We start from the raw sequence: 14,092 nt of genomic DNA on the forward strand, positions 1-14,092 counted from the left end.
TTCATGCTCATCAACGTGCCCAAGAGACATTCAGAAGACGAGATGGCCCCTCAGTCTCAATTTTAGCATTGATAGATTACCTATTTACCCTATTTCTTCTACTTCCGGCACCGGATAGATTAAAGCGACCTAACCGAGGAGGTATAGCTGTCGCTATCATCAACCAAAGACCGTTTGACAGAGGTAGGCAATCGATGGGATCGGACGAGCTTGGCAAATACATGGAGAAAGAGCATGTTTCTAGTCACCTACAAATGATGTGAGAGTTTCTCCCACATTGAGGCTGGCAGCTCATCAGGGTGGTGTTCGGCCAACTCTTTGTAGGGTTTCTTGAGGTGTGCACCCCACGAGTTTGTCGATGATCCTGGAGTGCAGTATTTTTGACGTCCACTACACGTTACTGTATTCTCGGACTGGACATGTTATTAGGCATCTTCTGGGCCTGATTCCGGAAGTGGTGTTAGACTGCATCACGATAAGTATCTGAACTGGCTTGAAATGTAACCTGGCAGGCCCCGGGTTCACGAATTATTTTGGTACGCTTATCCATACCCACGGCTACTACCTGACTCTATCAAATTGAAGACAGTGACAAGTAGTAGTGCAAAGACGACACAAATGCAGGTGACTAGCACAACCGAGTATTTAGTCTGGTCTTCGTTGGATAGAAAGTTGAGGTCTTTGGTCCATGGAGGTAACACAATTGATCCTTCTCGCGCAAGCCAAGCAATTGCAAAGGTCGTGATGATGATTGCCGTGAATGCGAATAACCAAATGTCGTGAAGGGCCCGTATAACATGACGGGAGACGTGCCAATCCATCTTGGCCATCGATAGTCGTGGCTCGTGATTCTAAACAATCTGGATTGGAACGATAGATTGGACTTTAAATAGGATGGTAATGGAATCTAAGACCAAGGGGATGTAGCAGCAAGTTACACTCGAGCATTTACCGTCGTAGGCCTCGTACAACGTGCGGCTCCTGAAGCTGAAGCAATCCAATACCGGCGGTGGGGCATTTTCGAAGCTGACCATCCGTAGTAGCGAATCAATAATGGGCTCAGGAGCCTCGGATCTTACTTGTTACTGTCTATTCAAGATCCGAGCTGACGGTTGGTCGGTGCTGGGCCCGTCGGCTGACGCTGGGCAACGGAGAATGATTGATAACAGAAAGAGGAAATATGGAGCGCCGGCTGGCCATTGGGAGAAACTACTTAGAGAGGCTTAATTTAGTATGTCATGTTTTTCTGCGAGTGACTATGATATGGACAATCTCGATTTCGTTCTATCAACCAAAGCTCAGGCTACTGGCGCCGAAAAGTGCTGGTCACTAGGATTCGAGAATGCCCTTGAGCGAGAAGGCAACCTGGACTCACTGACCAGCAACACTCCATTTAGCCCTTTGAGACTTGGCTACTTGATTGCCCAGCTGCTCGCAACTGGGTCCTCCGCAACTTGGCGTAGCATGCCCTGCACAGAGCGTCTTCTTGTGTTATGCTCCCTGGAGGCCTTGGCCTAAAACACTTGATACACGAGCTATTGGGATCTCTGGGGGTGTCGGAATTAGTCGGGATGGCATTCTGGCCATTGGCGGGACTTGAGGCAGGACTCAGCGAGTTGCTGAGGAGGTCAAAGTCACTGGGGTTAAACTCCATATCTGGTAATGGTGAGGTCGCAGCTAGCAGGTCCAAATCGAGAGACTCGAAGTAAGAAACGGGTTCTTGGGCGACTGCTGAGCCGTGTATTGGAGGCACATTTGGGACCGCGGCCATAGTCAACGCATCCGGGGGCGTGGAAGCTGGCTGAACACCGGATGTGTTGGAAGCTGTCTGGGTATCCATGGTGTTGCAGGGCAGCTGTGGAGGGGATGGTTGAGAAACTTAAGGGGAAGTTGATCTTGGGGCCGTGACTTGCAGGCGGATCTTCAAACGCGCTCGGGCTCGACGATGCTGTACCTGGTTAGCCATGACAATCGGATAGGCCAGCATGTTAGGGCGTACCATAGGGCTGTCTTGATTCCGACAACGCAGACATGATGTAACAATCCTCTTGTCCGGGGGGAAAGAAACGAACTGACCGCGTGGCTTCTAGTGACCACATTTGCGACACTCGAGGTCACCGGTGATGTTTGATGGGGGTTGGCGGCTGCCGTTCGGACGTGACAGGACAGGAGGGTCTGACGGGGCCAAGTTCGGAATAGCCATGAATGTGATGATGGAGACTTTGATGATGTATTTTGCGGTAGCAAAATGCCAAGCCAAAAATTCTTCCAATGCAGTGATGTGAGCGTGAGGAAAAGCGATAAGATGGAAGAAATGGTGTTTGATGGGATGAGGTCTGAGATCATGTGCCTCCCTTCCTTCTACGTCTCGGTACACGTGCGTTAGGAAGCCGCTGCAAGTATACCTTGGCATATCGTTCCCTAACGTTAATTATGAGTTAGAATGGAAGTATTGAATAAATGAAGAGTTAATAATTTAATAGAAGTATAGCATTGTTCAGATACATCTATACGAATCCAGTCCCAAGTTTTGCAAAGGGTTAGGTCTTCTTTGCCATTCCAACTAAGGGCGGCCACATGCATCATCCACTCTCTTGTCGACAGCACAGATGGAAATTTGCTTCCCAATTCGCCCGTGAACCCCCTTCAGGATATTAAGTGTCTGGCTCACTGATATTGACAAGGAGCATCTCACGAGAATGACTGCAAGTTGGACAGCAAGCGGGCCGATCTTGTCTGTTAAAACGAGAATTTAGCCTAAATGTTCGTGATAACTAATTAGAAGCCTTGAATAACGGCGACAGACAAGGCACCCGTGAGATGTGGATCATGGCTCGGCTGCTTCTTTACCGAGGCCGAAGAACCCCCTCGTTAATGAGCAGTCAAGTTGGCATGACATTAGGTTTGAGAAACAGAGCAACAACTGAGCTCTCGACAACAACAAACCCCCTTCAACACCCCCGTCTCGACTCTCCAATCATGCCGATGCTTGACCCGTCCGCGATTGATGTCGACTTTGGGTCACCACGATTTCGTGGTGTGACTGACGAAATCGGCACCCCGGTCTCGACTCCCGACTTTTCGGCGTATTGGCTTCGTCGGGGCCAAGGGGATGCACCTGGCGAGACAGGGCGGAAGAACAAGACGCTTCTGTGGATACATGGAGGCGCCTATATCCACGGCACTCCGTTTTGGATGTTTTCCACCTTGTTCCGACTGACTGAGTTGATGGCCGACAAGCATGTTCGTCTTGACATTTTGTCTCTTCACTACACACTTGCACCCGACGCTGTGTTCCCCCAGCAGCAAAACGAAGCTGTAGCAGCATACCGGTATCTTGTCGAGACACAAAACATCAGTCCTGAAGATATCATCGTGGGCGGTGAATCGGCTGGTGCCCATCTCGCTGTCGCTTGTCTCCTTGGCATCACCCGCCAAGGTCTACCTCGACCAGCTGCATCCATTCTTTTATGTCCCTGGATCAACCTCACCAACACAGGCGCTTCCTTTGAACGCAACAAGGACCTGGATGTTACCGATAAGCCCCGACTGGATGGTGCGGCGGCGTTGGCCATGGGAAGCAAAGGCGGTGAGCTGGCGAACTTTAGCGCACCTCAACCAAGAAGTTGGAGCTGGGGCGATGTACTACCAACTCGCACTTGGGTAAATGTGGGATCGTATGATCTATTTGTTGACGACGTTGTTATCTTTTGCGAGAACGCAGCGACAGAGGGAGCTGATATAAAGTGGGAGATTACTGAAGCAAAGACTCATGGCTGGCAGGCTAGGGCTGACTACGAGGGCTCCGGACCATACTATATGTTGGAAACAGATGAGGGCGTGCCAGAAGGACTGCTCCCTGGGAGTGTCAACGTCATGAAAGGCCTACTTCAAGTGATTTAGAATACATAGCCCGGATTCAGCAACGTCCTCTAATTCACGTGGCGACTGATAAGGCGAAAGAGAGTCACAGTCACTGAACATTATGAACGTATAAGTGGAGGCTAAGAGATAGATGCAGCAGAGGGCACGTTTGTCTAATGCGGTTTAGGGTGCCTAAGCATATTTCGTCGTTATCGTCAGTCTTGCATCGGCGACACCATACTCTCCTTACTCTCCTGAAGGTGCCTTAATCTCAACACCAACAGGAAGGGGCTCCCCCAGGTCAATCTGGTCATCCTTCCAGTTGACAGGCTGGATAAAGGTCTTGCGGGTACTGCCGCAGCCATCATTGGCATTCAGATTGGCGTGGAAGACCTGCCAGTCCTCCGTGCCGTCGGGACTCTTGAAGAATGCATTATGAGCTGGTCCATAGAGACCATTCATGGTCTGAAAGATTGGTTCAGGAGACTTGGTCCATGATTCAGGATCCAGCGGGTCAGCTCCGGCGGTGAACTTCATGACGCCGAGCTTATAGGCAGGTGTGTTGCAAGAGTCGGCCGAGTAGGCCACATAGATGGTGCCGGCGGGAGATATAATGCCATACGGTCCCTCAAGAACGGCAGAATCCTCTTGCTCCCAGTCGAACTCGGGCGCTGCTATCATAGTCGCATTTCCACAAGTAGTTGGTGAAAGGAGTTCAGCAATCCAGAGGGATGCTCCGTCAGGGCTTTCGGGGCCATCAACTGCCGAGAACTGGTATGATGCATGAGTATAAAACACCACACGTATTTGGGTTTAAGAACTTGCCAGAAAATACGTAGTGCCTTCAATATCGAAAAGGGTCTGGCGGTCCTTGATTAGAGAGTGTCTATGGGTATGAAGGAGTTCGTTACATACCGCATCAAGCATACCAGCGTTATAATTAGGAGGTAAAACAGGGTCCGAGATTTTATAATCGGCAGAGAGAGGGTTCTCGCTGCCTCCTTCTAGCGCGTATACCCTCAAGGACGGCAACACGATGCCCCAGTCGGAATTGCACAAGCTTGCCGAAAAGTAGACGTACCAACGATCGCCAACCTTGTGCATCTCCGGAGCCCAAAAGTTGCATGCTCTAGCCGGGTTTGACCTATCGGACCATATGATGTGGGATTCTGCCGTCTTTAGGCCCTCGATAGTGGAGGCTGTCGTAATGCGAACATCAGTCCAAGTTGTAGACGTCAAATAGTACCTTAAGGGCTTAGCAAACAGTCGAAACGTCATGGATTCAATGATATAGAGTCTTACATTCCATCATGGTAGGCAATATGGGGATCACTGCCGGTCTTGATGGGATTTGTAAAACCAGAGGCAAGGCATGACCACAGGCCAACAAGAGCCGAGATTGTTGAAAAGGCGTGCATGGTGTGTTCTGAAATATGGAAGCTAATCTTAAGAAACAGTCGTCAATGCTATTTCCTCACTCATACTCTTTATATACCACTACTTGGGCCCAAAGCTTGGTCGATTTAGCTCACCCCGCTGATCGACGAGGTCGAGGATTGGTGCGGTTCATGGAATGTTGCTTGGCAATAGCAAACCTCCGTCTATCACTAACTGATTGGCGCGGTTCAAGGAACATGGCATTGGGGAGAGAAAAACGCGGGGATGGATGTAACGTGAAATTCCCACCAAAGGGAAACATTTTGCGGGGAGTGGTTCCGGGGTGGATAACATGATCAGGCACTGAGCGGTCTAAGTTGTCAAATAGGTCAAATCACTTTTAATGATAGGGATATGGTAGAGGTGCTATAAAAGTGCGTCATTTCTACTACCTACCTAGTTGAGAGTAGACGAGGCCTATCGACTATCTAGCTCTTCTTAGTTCTGCAACAGCACTTGTACAGGTCCCATGACTATGACACTTTGCCTCTGTTGTTATGTCAGAAGTTACTGGCTCTCCTATAAAGGGTTTGGGGCTACTAGGTGAGAGGCATGGGTCGAGGCCGTGGTGAATCTGCTTAATTAGGTATGTGCCATAGCTAGTATGCTGGCCGGAGTTCGTGCAAGATGTAAAGGGTCCCCGAGTGCTTTGTATCTTTAGAAATGCAATGGGGGATGACCATACCATTTAGGTACCCAATGAGCATTCTCAACGAGAGTTGGAGGTGTTAACAAGTCTATGACCGTCAGCCATGACAGTCGGGACGTGAAACTATTTGTAGTTGAGTTTCTACAAGAGACATGAACATACCTATAGAGTAAGACACTTCATCCTTCAGCCAATTACAATCATCTCCACCGTTGGCAATCAAGTCTGCACAGCCAGTAACCCCAGGCTCTACTAACCGATATGTGAAGGGGATTTGGGACTTAGCATTGGTCCACGCTCAGAAGCATCCCAGCATGAGAGCTACTAAGACATCTGTTGTTGATGAGAGCTATGCCAACAGACCTTCATCGTTATAATCGACTGAGACATGCAGACTGCTTCGTCTTGGGCTCCGCCTGGTAGCTTCTAGCTCTCTTACTTATGGCTCTCCTGACGGAAATCACCTATGATTTTGGTATAAAGGTGGTTTCTTTTTGTTAAGGGAATCTTTTTGTAAGAATCGGGTCTCTAGCTTATGGTTCTAAGGCTTCATCGGGCATTAATTCATATCTCCGACAGTGGTGTGAGCACCAGCTTAGACCAAACCCACCTTGAAGCGGGGCGAATGATTCATCTGGGCTGAAAGCTCTCGTATAACGACGATCCCTTGTCTGCTTTGAGTGTAACCCTGCAACAAGGCGTCAGCCCAGCCTCGTTCATGGTCGAGGTTATTATCCAAGTATTTATTGTCTTTCCTATGGAAATCATGTTTGGTGACTGACCGTCAAGGTGAAAGAAGGGTCAAGTTGAACTGTAACAGAATTATGAGATGCTCAAATCCAGGTCCAAAACCCTGTTTGAGCCTCATGAGCGACTTGGGTTTCTGTTGTGTGCCTAAAGGCGAAGGATGCGAATGCTTGACTGAAAAAGAAACGCGCGCGCTCCGGGTAGGGAATACGATGTTATGCGAGATTACGCGAGCCCCGTATAAAGATCCAACGTAAGCACAAGCACTGGTACGTGTTTCCACTCCTAAAAAAGACAGGTGACTACTTGGTAAAAAGTATCGCCAAGGCCGTAGGTACCGAGTCAGTGAATCGCAGGAATGTATATAGATGAGGTCCCTCTGCCCTGAGTGCTCTAGTGAGCTACAAGGACAGTCTTGGAGCAGCTGACACTCTCGCTTGACCATGTTGGCCTTTTTGTTTCTTTTCTTTAACATAGCGCAAGCTATCGTGGTCTCAGGGCCCTCTGGCCCCTGGTCTGTCTCACACAAGGTCGTGGAACTCACCGACGAGTCTCGATGGGATCCGTATGCTCCTGAAGACAGTCAACACAAACGACGAATTTTGACCTCACTATTTATACCTACTCAAAAGAACCAGAAGAAATGCCAAACCGAAAAGGTCGACTACATGCCACCAAAAACTCGTGTGGGGGCAGCCAAAACACTGGGACTTCCCAACACGACCTTTGAGGGGCTAGAGCTGGAATTCTGCAAGGCATCCACGAAGGAGCGGGCACCTCTTCCTATTGTCATATTCTCTCCTGGTTTCAGCAGTATCAGGCTGCTTTCTAGCGCCCAAGCAAAGTCACTGGCCAGCCAAGGGAACGTGGTCATCACAGTCGATCATCCTTATGACGGTACTGTTGTCGAGTTTCCCGATGGCACAGTCGTGTATGGAGCAAGTCCAAACGACATAAACGACGAAGTGGCGGAGAAGGGTGTGAAGGCAGGCAGTCCACTTCCTTTTGTGATCGCCTCTGACTAACAATTTTGCGATGGACAGGTTCGGAGTGAAGATATATCTTTCCTCATTGACGAGATTTTGGAGCCATCAAGCCTGGGGGGCATTCTTGATGGGTTTGACACGAGCAAAATATTCGTCTACGGCCACTCTCTCGGAGGTGCAACCTCGGCTCAAGTGGCTTTGAATGACGACCGTGTTCTTGGTGGTCTTGACCTGGATGGAAAACTGTACGGGTCTGTCAGCGAAGCCGGCCTCGATACACCACTCTTTGTGGTTGGTGCCGATAGCACAGAGGAAGCAGCATCATACTTTAAAGGAATCATGGGCAAAGTTGATGCTGCAAAGATGTTCCTCACCGTCAATGGGACCGGGCACATGTCGTTTGTAGACCTGCCGCTAGTCTTATCGCTGCTGGACTTTACTGCACCTGGTCTGGAGAGGTCAATCGGAGCCATTGATGGCAAGAGGATCACCAGCATTACAGATGATATTCTTGGGGCGGTGACGAGCTTTCTCTTCAAGGGAAAGACTCGATCTCTTTGCCAGCTTGAGGACAAAGTTGAGGAGGCTGTCGTGGTAGAGAGGGATCTCAAGAAGGCCTGTAGCTAGACGAGCATTTGCTACTCGTGCTCATGTCACCAATCTTGACTACAAATACATGCATAATGAGATCTAGCAGTAAATTGGGGGGGAAGAGTTACTACCTAGAGAAGCATACAGTGCATCTGCTCGGCCGGAGTGAGGCTGGTTTCCGGCTAGTGCTCCGGCACGGCAGGAAGCTGTCCAGAATTTTGTCACGCACCTTCCCCTACAACAAAGACTTTGCGGTACAGTGCGAGCCATTCACTCCTTAACGCGGAGCCAAACCACAACAATAGGAAGGAGCCTTGGTCATCTAATACCTAGGTACCTGCTTCCAAAACAACTTGAACCTGGCCAGGTACCTAGCACCTAGGATCCCAACCACAACACACGCAACGCATAAGCACCCAGGTAAGCAGAGCGACCAAGGTCTAATATCTGGCCTGACTCTCCCCTAGAGTTCTAATTCTTGTTAAGTATAGATTAGTCCAATACCACTGCAATGGCTTGACAATAATATCTAGTAATGCTCATCGAGGTAGCAAATGATGTTTAAATTCTTCTTCTTCTCGTCATGTTCTACCTCACAATGTCTCAAAATATGTTTTTCGCCTTTCATTGCCCAATGCAAACCAGACCATACATCATCTTGCCTAGCAAGTCTCGGAACAATTTGTACCTCTTGAGGACCGTCTCTTCAGCCCTGACCGGACAGGTCGATGCGCATCCGTTTGTATCAACCAGCCACTGGGAGAGAGCGAGATTTTGCTCGTCTCTTCTGAACCTGAGATAGTTTCTCTCACCGACTACACCTCGTAGGCAGTCTATTTCGGTGCTGTCAGACTTCTTGAAAGGTGTTGTCCATTCGGAACTTGTGACCCATTCAGACGTGGACATCCGGGCTGCGTTCCTGCCTTGAGATCTCTCACGCCAATCTTGATCATACTGGCGAATCGTCTGCCATTGTGCATCAAGTTGGCCGGTAAGCATGTCCTGTACGTCCTTTCTAGTGAGCTGCCCGTTGGAATATGCAGTTGTGATAGCAGAGACAATGGTCGCCATCTCGGGCGACTGCGGGTTAGCTTCAGGAGCCTGACATTGCGTCTCCGTATCTGCGTTACCTGCGAGGTCAGCTGTCATGCCGGCCATACCATCATTGTCTTGGATAGCATTTTCCTCGAGATAAAGTTGCTGATCAAGCGTGACAGGCTTGCCACTGCCATCGGGGATTGGCTGGCTAACCATGATGTCCAATATGTTCGGGGATTGGCGTTCCTGAATCTAGCAGTCAAGTCTCACACGTCGATGCGAGATGAACAGTGATTGGGATGGAATGACAACTGTTTAATGAAGGTAAAGAGGCAGTTGACCACAGAGACAGAAGTATGATCTTATACTTGGAAGCAAGAGGGAAAGTGTGAGAATAGCGTGGTTCACTTTTCAACAGTCAAAGGGGTTCTAGGACAAAGTCGGAACAATACCCTGAGCGGCACTTGTTGCATAGTTTGAACACACAATTTTGGGCGAACAACCCTGAATTGCAATGATGAACAATAAACATCATGGAACGACCAACAAAATAGTTACACGAGACTACAGCAGATCCAAACTCGTCAATCAAATGATCCAGGCCTCCTGGACTTGATGTCCAGTCCCAGCTTCTTAATCCATTGCCTAGGTCCCTCTGCCCTAAAAAGAAGGAATAAAGTCCTAAGACTGCAACTCGGCCGGGCATCGCGTAAAGTCAATGAGAACACCCCCACAACAAAGAGGCAGTCTTTGAAACTCGGAGCATACCGGGCTTAGGTCCTTGCTCGCTTACTCCTCTTACCAGGAACAGATCTTGATCTTGTCGCCAGAGCAATGCAAAGGTTCGTGATCATTTAGCTCCCACATAACTGCGGGAAACTCTGGGGCTAGATGACTGTGGAGGACCATGCCGCCAATGAAGGCACCGAGAAGACAGGCGAAAAGGAAGAACCAAAGGCTCAAGATCCGAGCTGTGGCTGTTTTGGGATTCTGAACCAAATTTTCTTTGTTGGAAGATGTCTTGCTTGGTTCCGAGAGGGGTTGGTGTCTGAGAACCCCATCAAAGAGACCGTGTTTCATATTTATGATCCTGCGTGGAATTGTTTCGCATTCTTGCCATTTTTGCCCATCCAATCTCTCGCGCGGTGCAATTTCATTACCAGAACTCTTAAAGAGAGACTTGGTGTGGCCCCTAGACCCAACGGGCATGTCAGGCTCGTGTTTCTCAAGGAGGTTTTTAGCAAGAGACCGGGACATAATGGGTAGGGATGAGTGGCATAAACGTTCCTGAGCGCTGTCTATAGCATCTCCTGGGAGTTCAGGACCGATGGGAATGCGAAGGGGAGACCCGCCAGAGGGTAAAGGGATGGACAGGACCTTGGGTGAGGCCGACTTGAAGAGCCCAAGAGTGTCATCGCCACGACCACAATGACGCTTCTGTGGGGGCCTAGACTCATGGTGATCATCGCTGTGTGAGCTGATGGGATGTGGTCTCTTAGATGGGGCTTCCGGCTGAGGCGTAGTTGCATCTTGTGGATGAGAGAGTCGAGGGAGGGGAATTACGTAGGCGTCGTGTGGAACATGGTGGCCTTGTCCGGCAGCGATGGTGGCATTGGCTCTCTGAGAATGGGAACCAATTGACTGGTTGATTTTGTCTGTGCGTTGAGAACATGAGCTCAATGAGGAGAGCTTCACATAGCGAGGGGCAAAGTGTTTAGCTTTAGCTTTGTTTCGCAGAGGACGACGCCGAGGGGGCCTGGTTGAAGGTCTAGGTATAGGTGCCAATGGTATGCGCATTGCATCTAGGTAGTAGTCGCGAGATGTCTTGACCTTAGAACGACTGGAGCTTGGTCTTTCGGGAGAATACCTGGCCATGGTTGCAAGTTGAAGGCGAGATGGAAGCAAGTCTGAGGATCCCCAAGATTCCCAACACCAGGAGCGAGAGTTGTGAAGAATGTCAAAGAGTGAGATAATATGGATAAAGACGGAAGTAAGGATCCAATTAGGCACCTCGGGTGAGTAGACAGGCTGCAGGTATGCAAAACTGGCTCTAATGCTTGCGGGTTTAAGGAAACTACAGAGTTGATGAGTTTCGCCCGATAAGAGAAGGACAAGATCGGAGAGGAGAAGAAGAAAAGAAAAGAGGGGAAATGAGACCACGCAAAATTGTTCAAGTTATGAAATGAGAACAAAGAAGCTCACACAGTTTCATCACGTGGGAATCTGGCGCGAGGCCTGGGTTGTGGTCTGTGTTGAGTGGCGTCTTTGGTCTTCGTGATCTCGAGGCGTCCGAGGGGGCCAACAACACCCACACTCCAGCAATAGCTAGTCTAACTCAGTCCGGTTCCGGGTCTTAATACCTGCCATCTTTATGGTAAAATGAAAAGGAAAACAATAAGCGAGGCCTGGTATTCGATCACGGCGGCTTGTTGTTAACAAGGACGCGGTCCCAACATGTTGCCTCAGGCACGCAACGCGTCTCTTCAGCTGTTGGTAAATGAATGCATCCTTCAATCCAACATCCACCGATCACCGTCTAACTGCATGATCTCTACCACTCCCACAAGCCTTTCTCTAGCTCCTACGAACTCACGGTAATTTACCATACAGGCGCAATGCAGGCCTACCAGTATCTATATAGACCAACTCAACAATGGACGCGACACGCGCAATCTGCATCCCTCGCGTCGAGGAGCCTGCCCTGGCCCTTACAGCCAAAAGACAGGCCTGTGAAGACATCACGGCAGTTTTCAACTGGAAAACATGACACTGGCGACATTTTCCCACCTGGACCCCTTGACCCGCTCCCGATTCCTCTCGATCATCCTGCTTGGTGGGAAGGGCCTATTGACGTGGTGCGCGACCGATTGAGGAGAGCCTCTGTTGAGTGGCCCAACATGAGAAGCAGCCACCTCTGCTATCCTTCACCAGAGGAAGGAATCCCTGAAGTCAGAGAGGAGCTTGGATACCGCCCATGGGGCCTTGTCACTTATAGAACTGCGTACGGGGGCCACTCAGATCGCGAGTTCTTCAAATTGCGCGAACTCATCCATAACATGGTGCTCAAGTTCCAAGAATCCGACGACAAACGGTTTCCTATGGGTCAGACCCATTGGCCAGTTGTCGAGGACAAGAAATTGCTCAGCAATGTTACAACACAAGTTGTCCGAGAGCAATTCTCAAAGTGGGCATCTGATCGAGGCGTGCCCCCTTCCGAAGATGGCTGGAAGTATCAGGTTGCGCGCTTTCACTATTGCTTGGTTGCCGACAGAAGGTCTCTCAAGTCGGCCGAGACGACATTTCCAATCATCGGGGTCTTGTACAAGGATTGGCTTCCAGCCTGGCACCCAGACAGGATCGGGCATGAGGGCAAATATGTGCCAGACGATTGGACCCCGATTGAGGGAAACACGGAAGGCGATGTTGGGTGGTTCTATTGCCGGATCGTATCTCTAGGCTGGTACTACGATGAGATGTGTGTTAGAGGACTATGGGGGAAAACACCTCGGCTACCATGCGGTCGGCCGCCCTACGTTGTTCATGCGCCAAGCAGCCTGAGAAGATGGAGAGGCGATAAGGCTGAGGGCCATTATAGAACACCGTCTTGAGGAAGGGAGCTTCTTAGCAACCTCATTTCGACACGATAACCGCCTGGTTACTGAATCTCTCTCCCATCTTCCCTACTTTCACGTCCACCATCCATCTGGCGACACTCTCTCTTGTGATGTACCAACTCGCTCCAGCCTCCGTGGGACGAAAAGTCTTCACTTGCTTGAATCCGGCAGTCCCGAGTCCAACCGCATAGGCCAATGTCCAGGTAATATCATCCCACAGTTTCCCTCTATCTCGGCCCTGACGGCTTCATGGTCTCGGTAGATCTTGTTTGTATTGGTGTGGTGGTCCACCATGAAAGTCGCAAGCCAAGGTGCGGCTTGTCGACTCTCAGCAACGCCAACAGCACTCATAACTACTATCCGAGCCTTTCCTGTACTATGCTGAAGACTCGATTGGAGGAGTGCACGCGATACGTTGGCTACAGCATCTGCCATGAGCCATGGTGGGCCAACGAACCTGGGTCATAGACCAGACGTGACATGGGGGTTGAGAAAGGAAACCACAGCGTCGATCGGTGATGGACCGGACTGAACAGCATTTTCTACGTCCCGTGAGGACACGACGGAGCCTTCAATCACTCGGAGGTTCTCATGCGGCACAAGGAACTGAGAATTTCTCACAGTAGCCGTGACGAGGTGACCTGCTCTAGGATTAGAAGATGTTGAAATGCCCATGTATTTTGGCCCAGTCTCCAATACACATGACCGGATCATGTTACGTACCTTGCTCTAGAGCGTACTTGTAACCAAAAACTCCCGTTCTTCCAGTTGCCCCAAGACTGAGGAGACGCATCAGCAGATGTTGAGAGGGGATCAAGTCCACCAGTAAATAGGCAGAGCAGCATGCTTTAAGATAGAACGACAACGGGGACAAGATCGACCTAATAAAGCGGACTTGGCGGAGTTTCAACTGCAAGGGACGGGTCGGAGTCAAGTGAATCATCCGTTGAGCTGGCGGACAGAGAAGATCATCAACATTAGCTAACATTTGCCTATCTGCTAGCATGGGTCACCTCCAGTGTCGAAGTGAGCTCCGTGCTCTTTAGGTCATACCCGAACATTAACCGTCAACTTCCTGATTATGAAGTAGCATTGAGAGGAGACGTGGAGATTGAGCTCGATGGCTGTAGTGGTCCAACACAAAAGAGAGATATTTGATAAGGCAC

The 14,092-nt window shown here is 49.8% G+C and overlaps 7 protein-coding genes across 7 annotated transcripts; 3 read left to right on the forward strand and 4 right to left on the reverse strand.

The window, feature by feature from the left end:
* Positions 1-1,393: 1,393 nt before the first annotated feature.
* On the reverse strand, positions 1,394-1,840 carry NECHADRAFT_82752 (uncharacterized protein; the record flags this gene model as incomplete). Its single annotated transcript, XM_003049371.1, has 1 exon — positions 1,394-1,840. The coding sequence occupies one exon, from the start codon at positions 1,838-1,840 to the stop codon at positions 1,394-1,396; it is 447 nt and encodes a 148-aa protein (XP_003049417.1).
* A 1,139-nt stretch (positions 1,841-2,979) lies between these two features.
* NECHADRAFT_82753 (uncharacterized protein) lies at positions 2,980-3,903 on the forward strand (the record flags this gene model as incomplete). The annotated part of the gene is made up of 1 exon (XM_003049116.1): positions 2,980-3,903. The coding sequence occupies one exon, from the start codon at positions 2,980-2,982 to the stop codon at positions 3,901-3,903; it is 924 nt and encodes a 307-aa protein (XP_003049162.1).
* Positions 3,904-4,110: 207 nt separating this feature from the next.
* Positions 4,111-5,282, reverse strand: NECHADRAFT_106256 (uncharacterized protein; the record flags this gene model as incomplete). The annotated part of the gene is made up of 4 exons (XM_003049372.1): positions 4,111-4,625; positions 4,686-4,725; positions 4,780-5,110; positions 5,167-5,282. The coding sequence occupies 4 exons, from the start codon at positions 5,280-5,282 to the stop codon at positions 4,111-4,113; spliced, it is 1,002 nt and encodes a 333-aa protein (XP_003049418.1).
* Positions 5,283-7,140: 1,858 nt separating this feature from the next.
* NECHADRAFT_101108 (uncharacterized protein) lies at positions 7,141-8,362 on the forward strand (the record flags this gene model as incomplete). The annotated part of the gene is made up of 2 exons (XM_003049117.1): positions 7,141-7,704; positions 7,741-8,362. The coding sequence occupies 2 exons, from the start codon at positions 7,141-7,143 to the stop codon at positions 8,308-8,310; spliced, it is 1,134 nt and encodes a 377-aa protein (XP_003049163.1). The 3' UTR covers positions 8,311-8,362.
* Positions 8,363-8,652: 290 nt separating this feature from the next.
* Positions 8,653-9,528, reverse strand: NECHADRAFT_82756 (uncharacterized protein; the record flags this gene model as incomplete). The annotated part of the gene is made up of 2 exons (XM_003049373.1): positions 8,653-8,745; positions 8,917-9,528. 2 exons carry the CDS (start codon positions 9,526-9,528, stop codon positions 8,653-8,655), a joined length of 705 nt encoding a protein of 234 aa, XP_003049419.1.
* A 368-nt stretch (positions 9,529-9,896) lies between these two features.
* NECHADRAFT_82757 (uncharacterized protein) lies at positions 9,897-11,187 on the reverse strand (the record flags this gene model as incomplete). The annotated part of the gene is made up of 3 exons (XM_003049374.1): positions 9,897-9,972; positions 10,115-11,068; positions 11,180-11,187. The coding sequence occupies 3 exons, from the start codon at positions 11,185-11,187 to the stop codon at positions 9,897-9,899; spliced, it is 1,038 nt and encodes a 345-aa protein (XP_003049420.1).
* Positions 11,188-12,209: 1,022 nt separating this feature from the next.
* On the forward strand, positions 12,210-13,394 carry NECHADRAFT_82758 (uncharacterized protein; the record flags this gene model as incomplete). Its single annotated transcript, XM_003049118.1, has 2 exons — positions 12,210-12,831; positions 13,147-13,394. The coding sequence occupies 2 exons, from the start codon at positions 12,210-12,212 to the stop codon at positions 13,392-13,394; spliced, it is 870 nt and encodes a 289-aa protein (XP_003049164.1).
* Positions 13,395-14,092: the final 698 nt, after the last annotated feature.

Source organism: Fusarium vanettenii, assembly GCF_000151355.1.
Source record: "Fusarium vanettenii 77-13-4 chromosome 7 genomic scaffold NECHAsca_9_chr7_10_0, whole genome shotgun sequence".
NCBI lineage: Eukaryota > Fungi > Ascomycota > Sordariomycetes > Hypocreales > Nectriaceae > Fusarium > Fusarium vanettenii.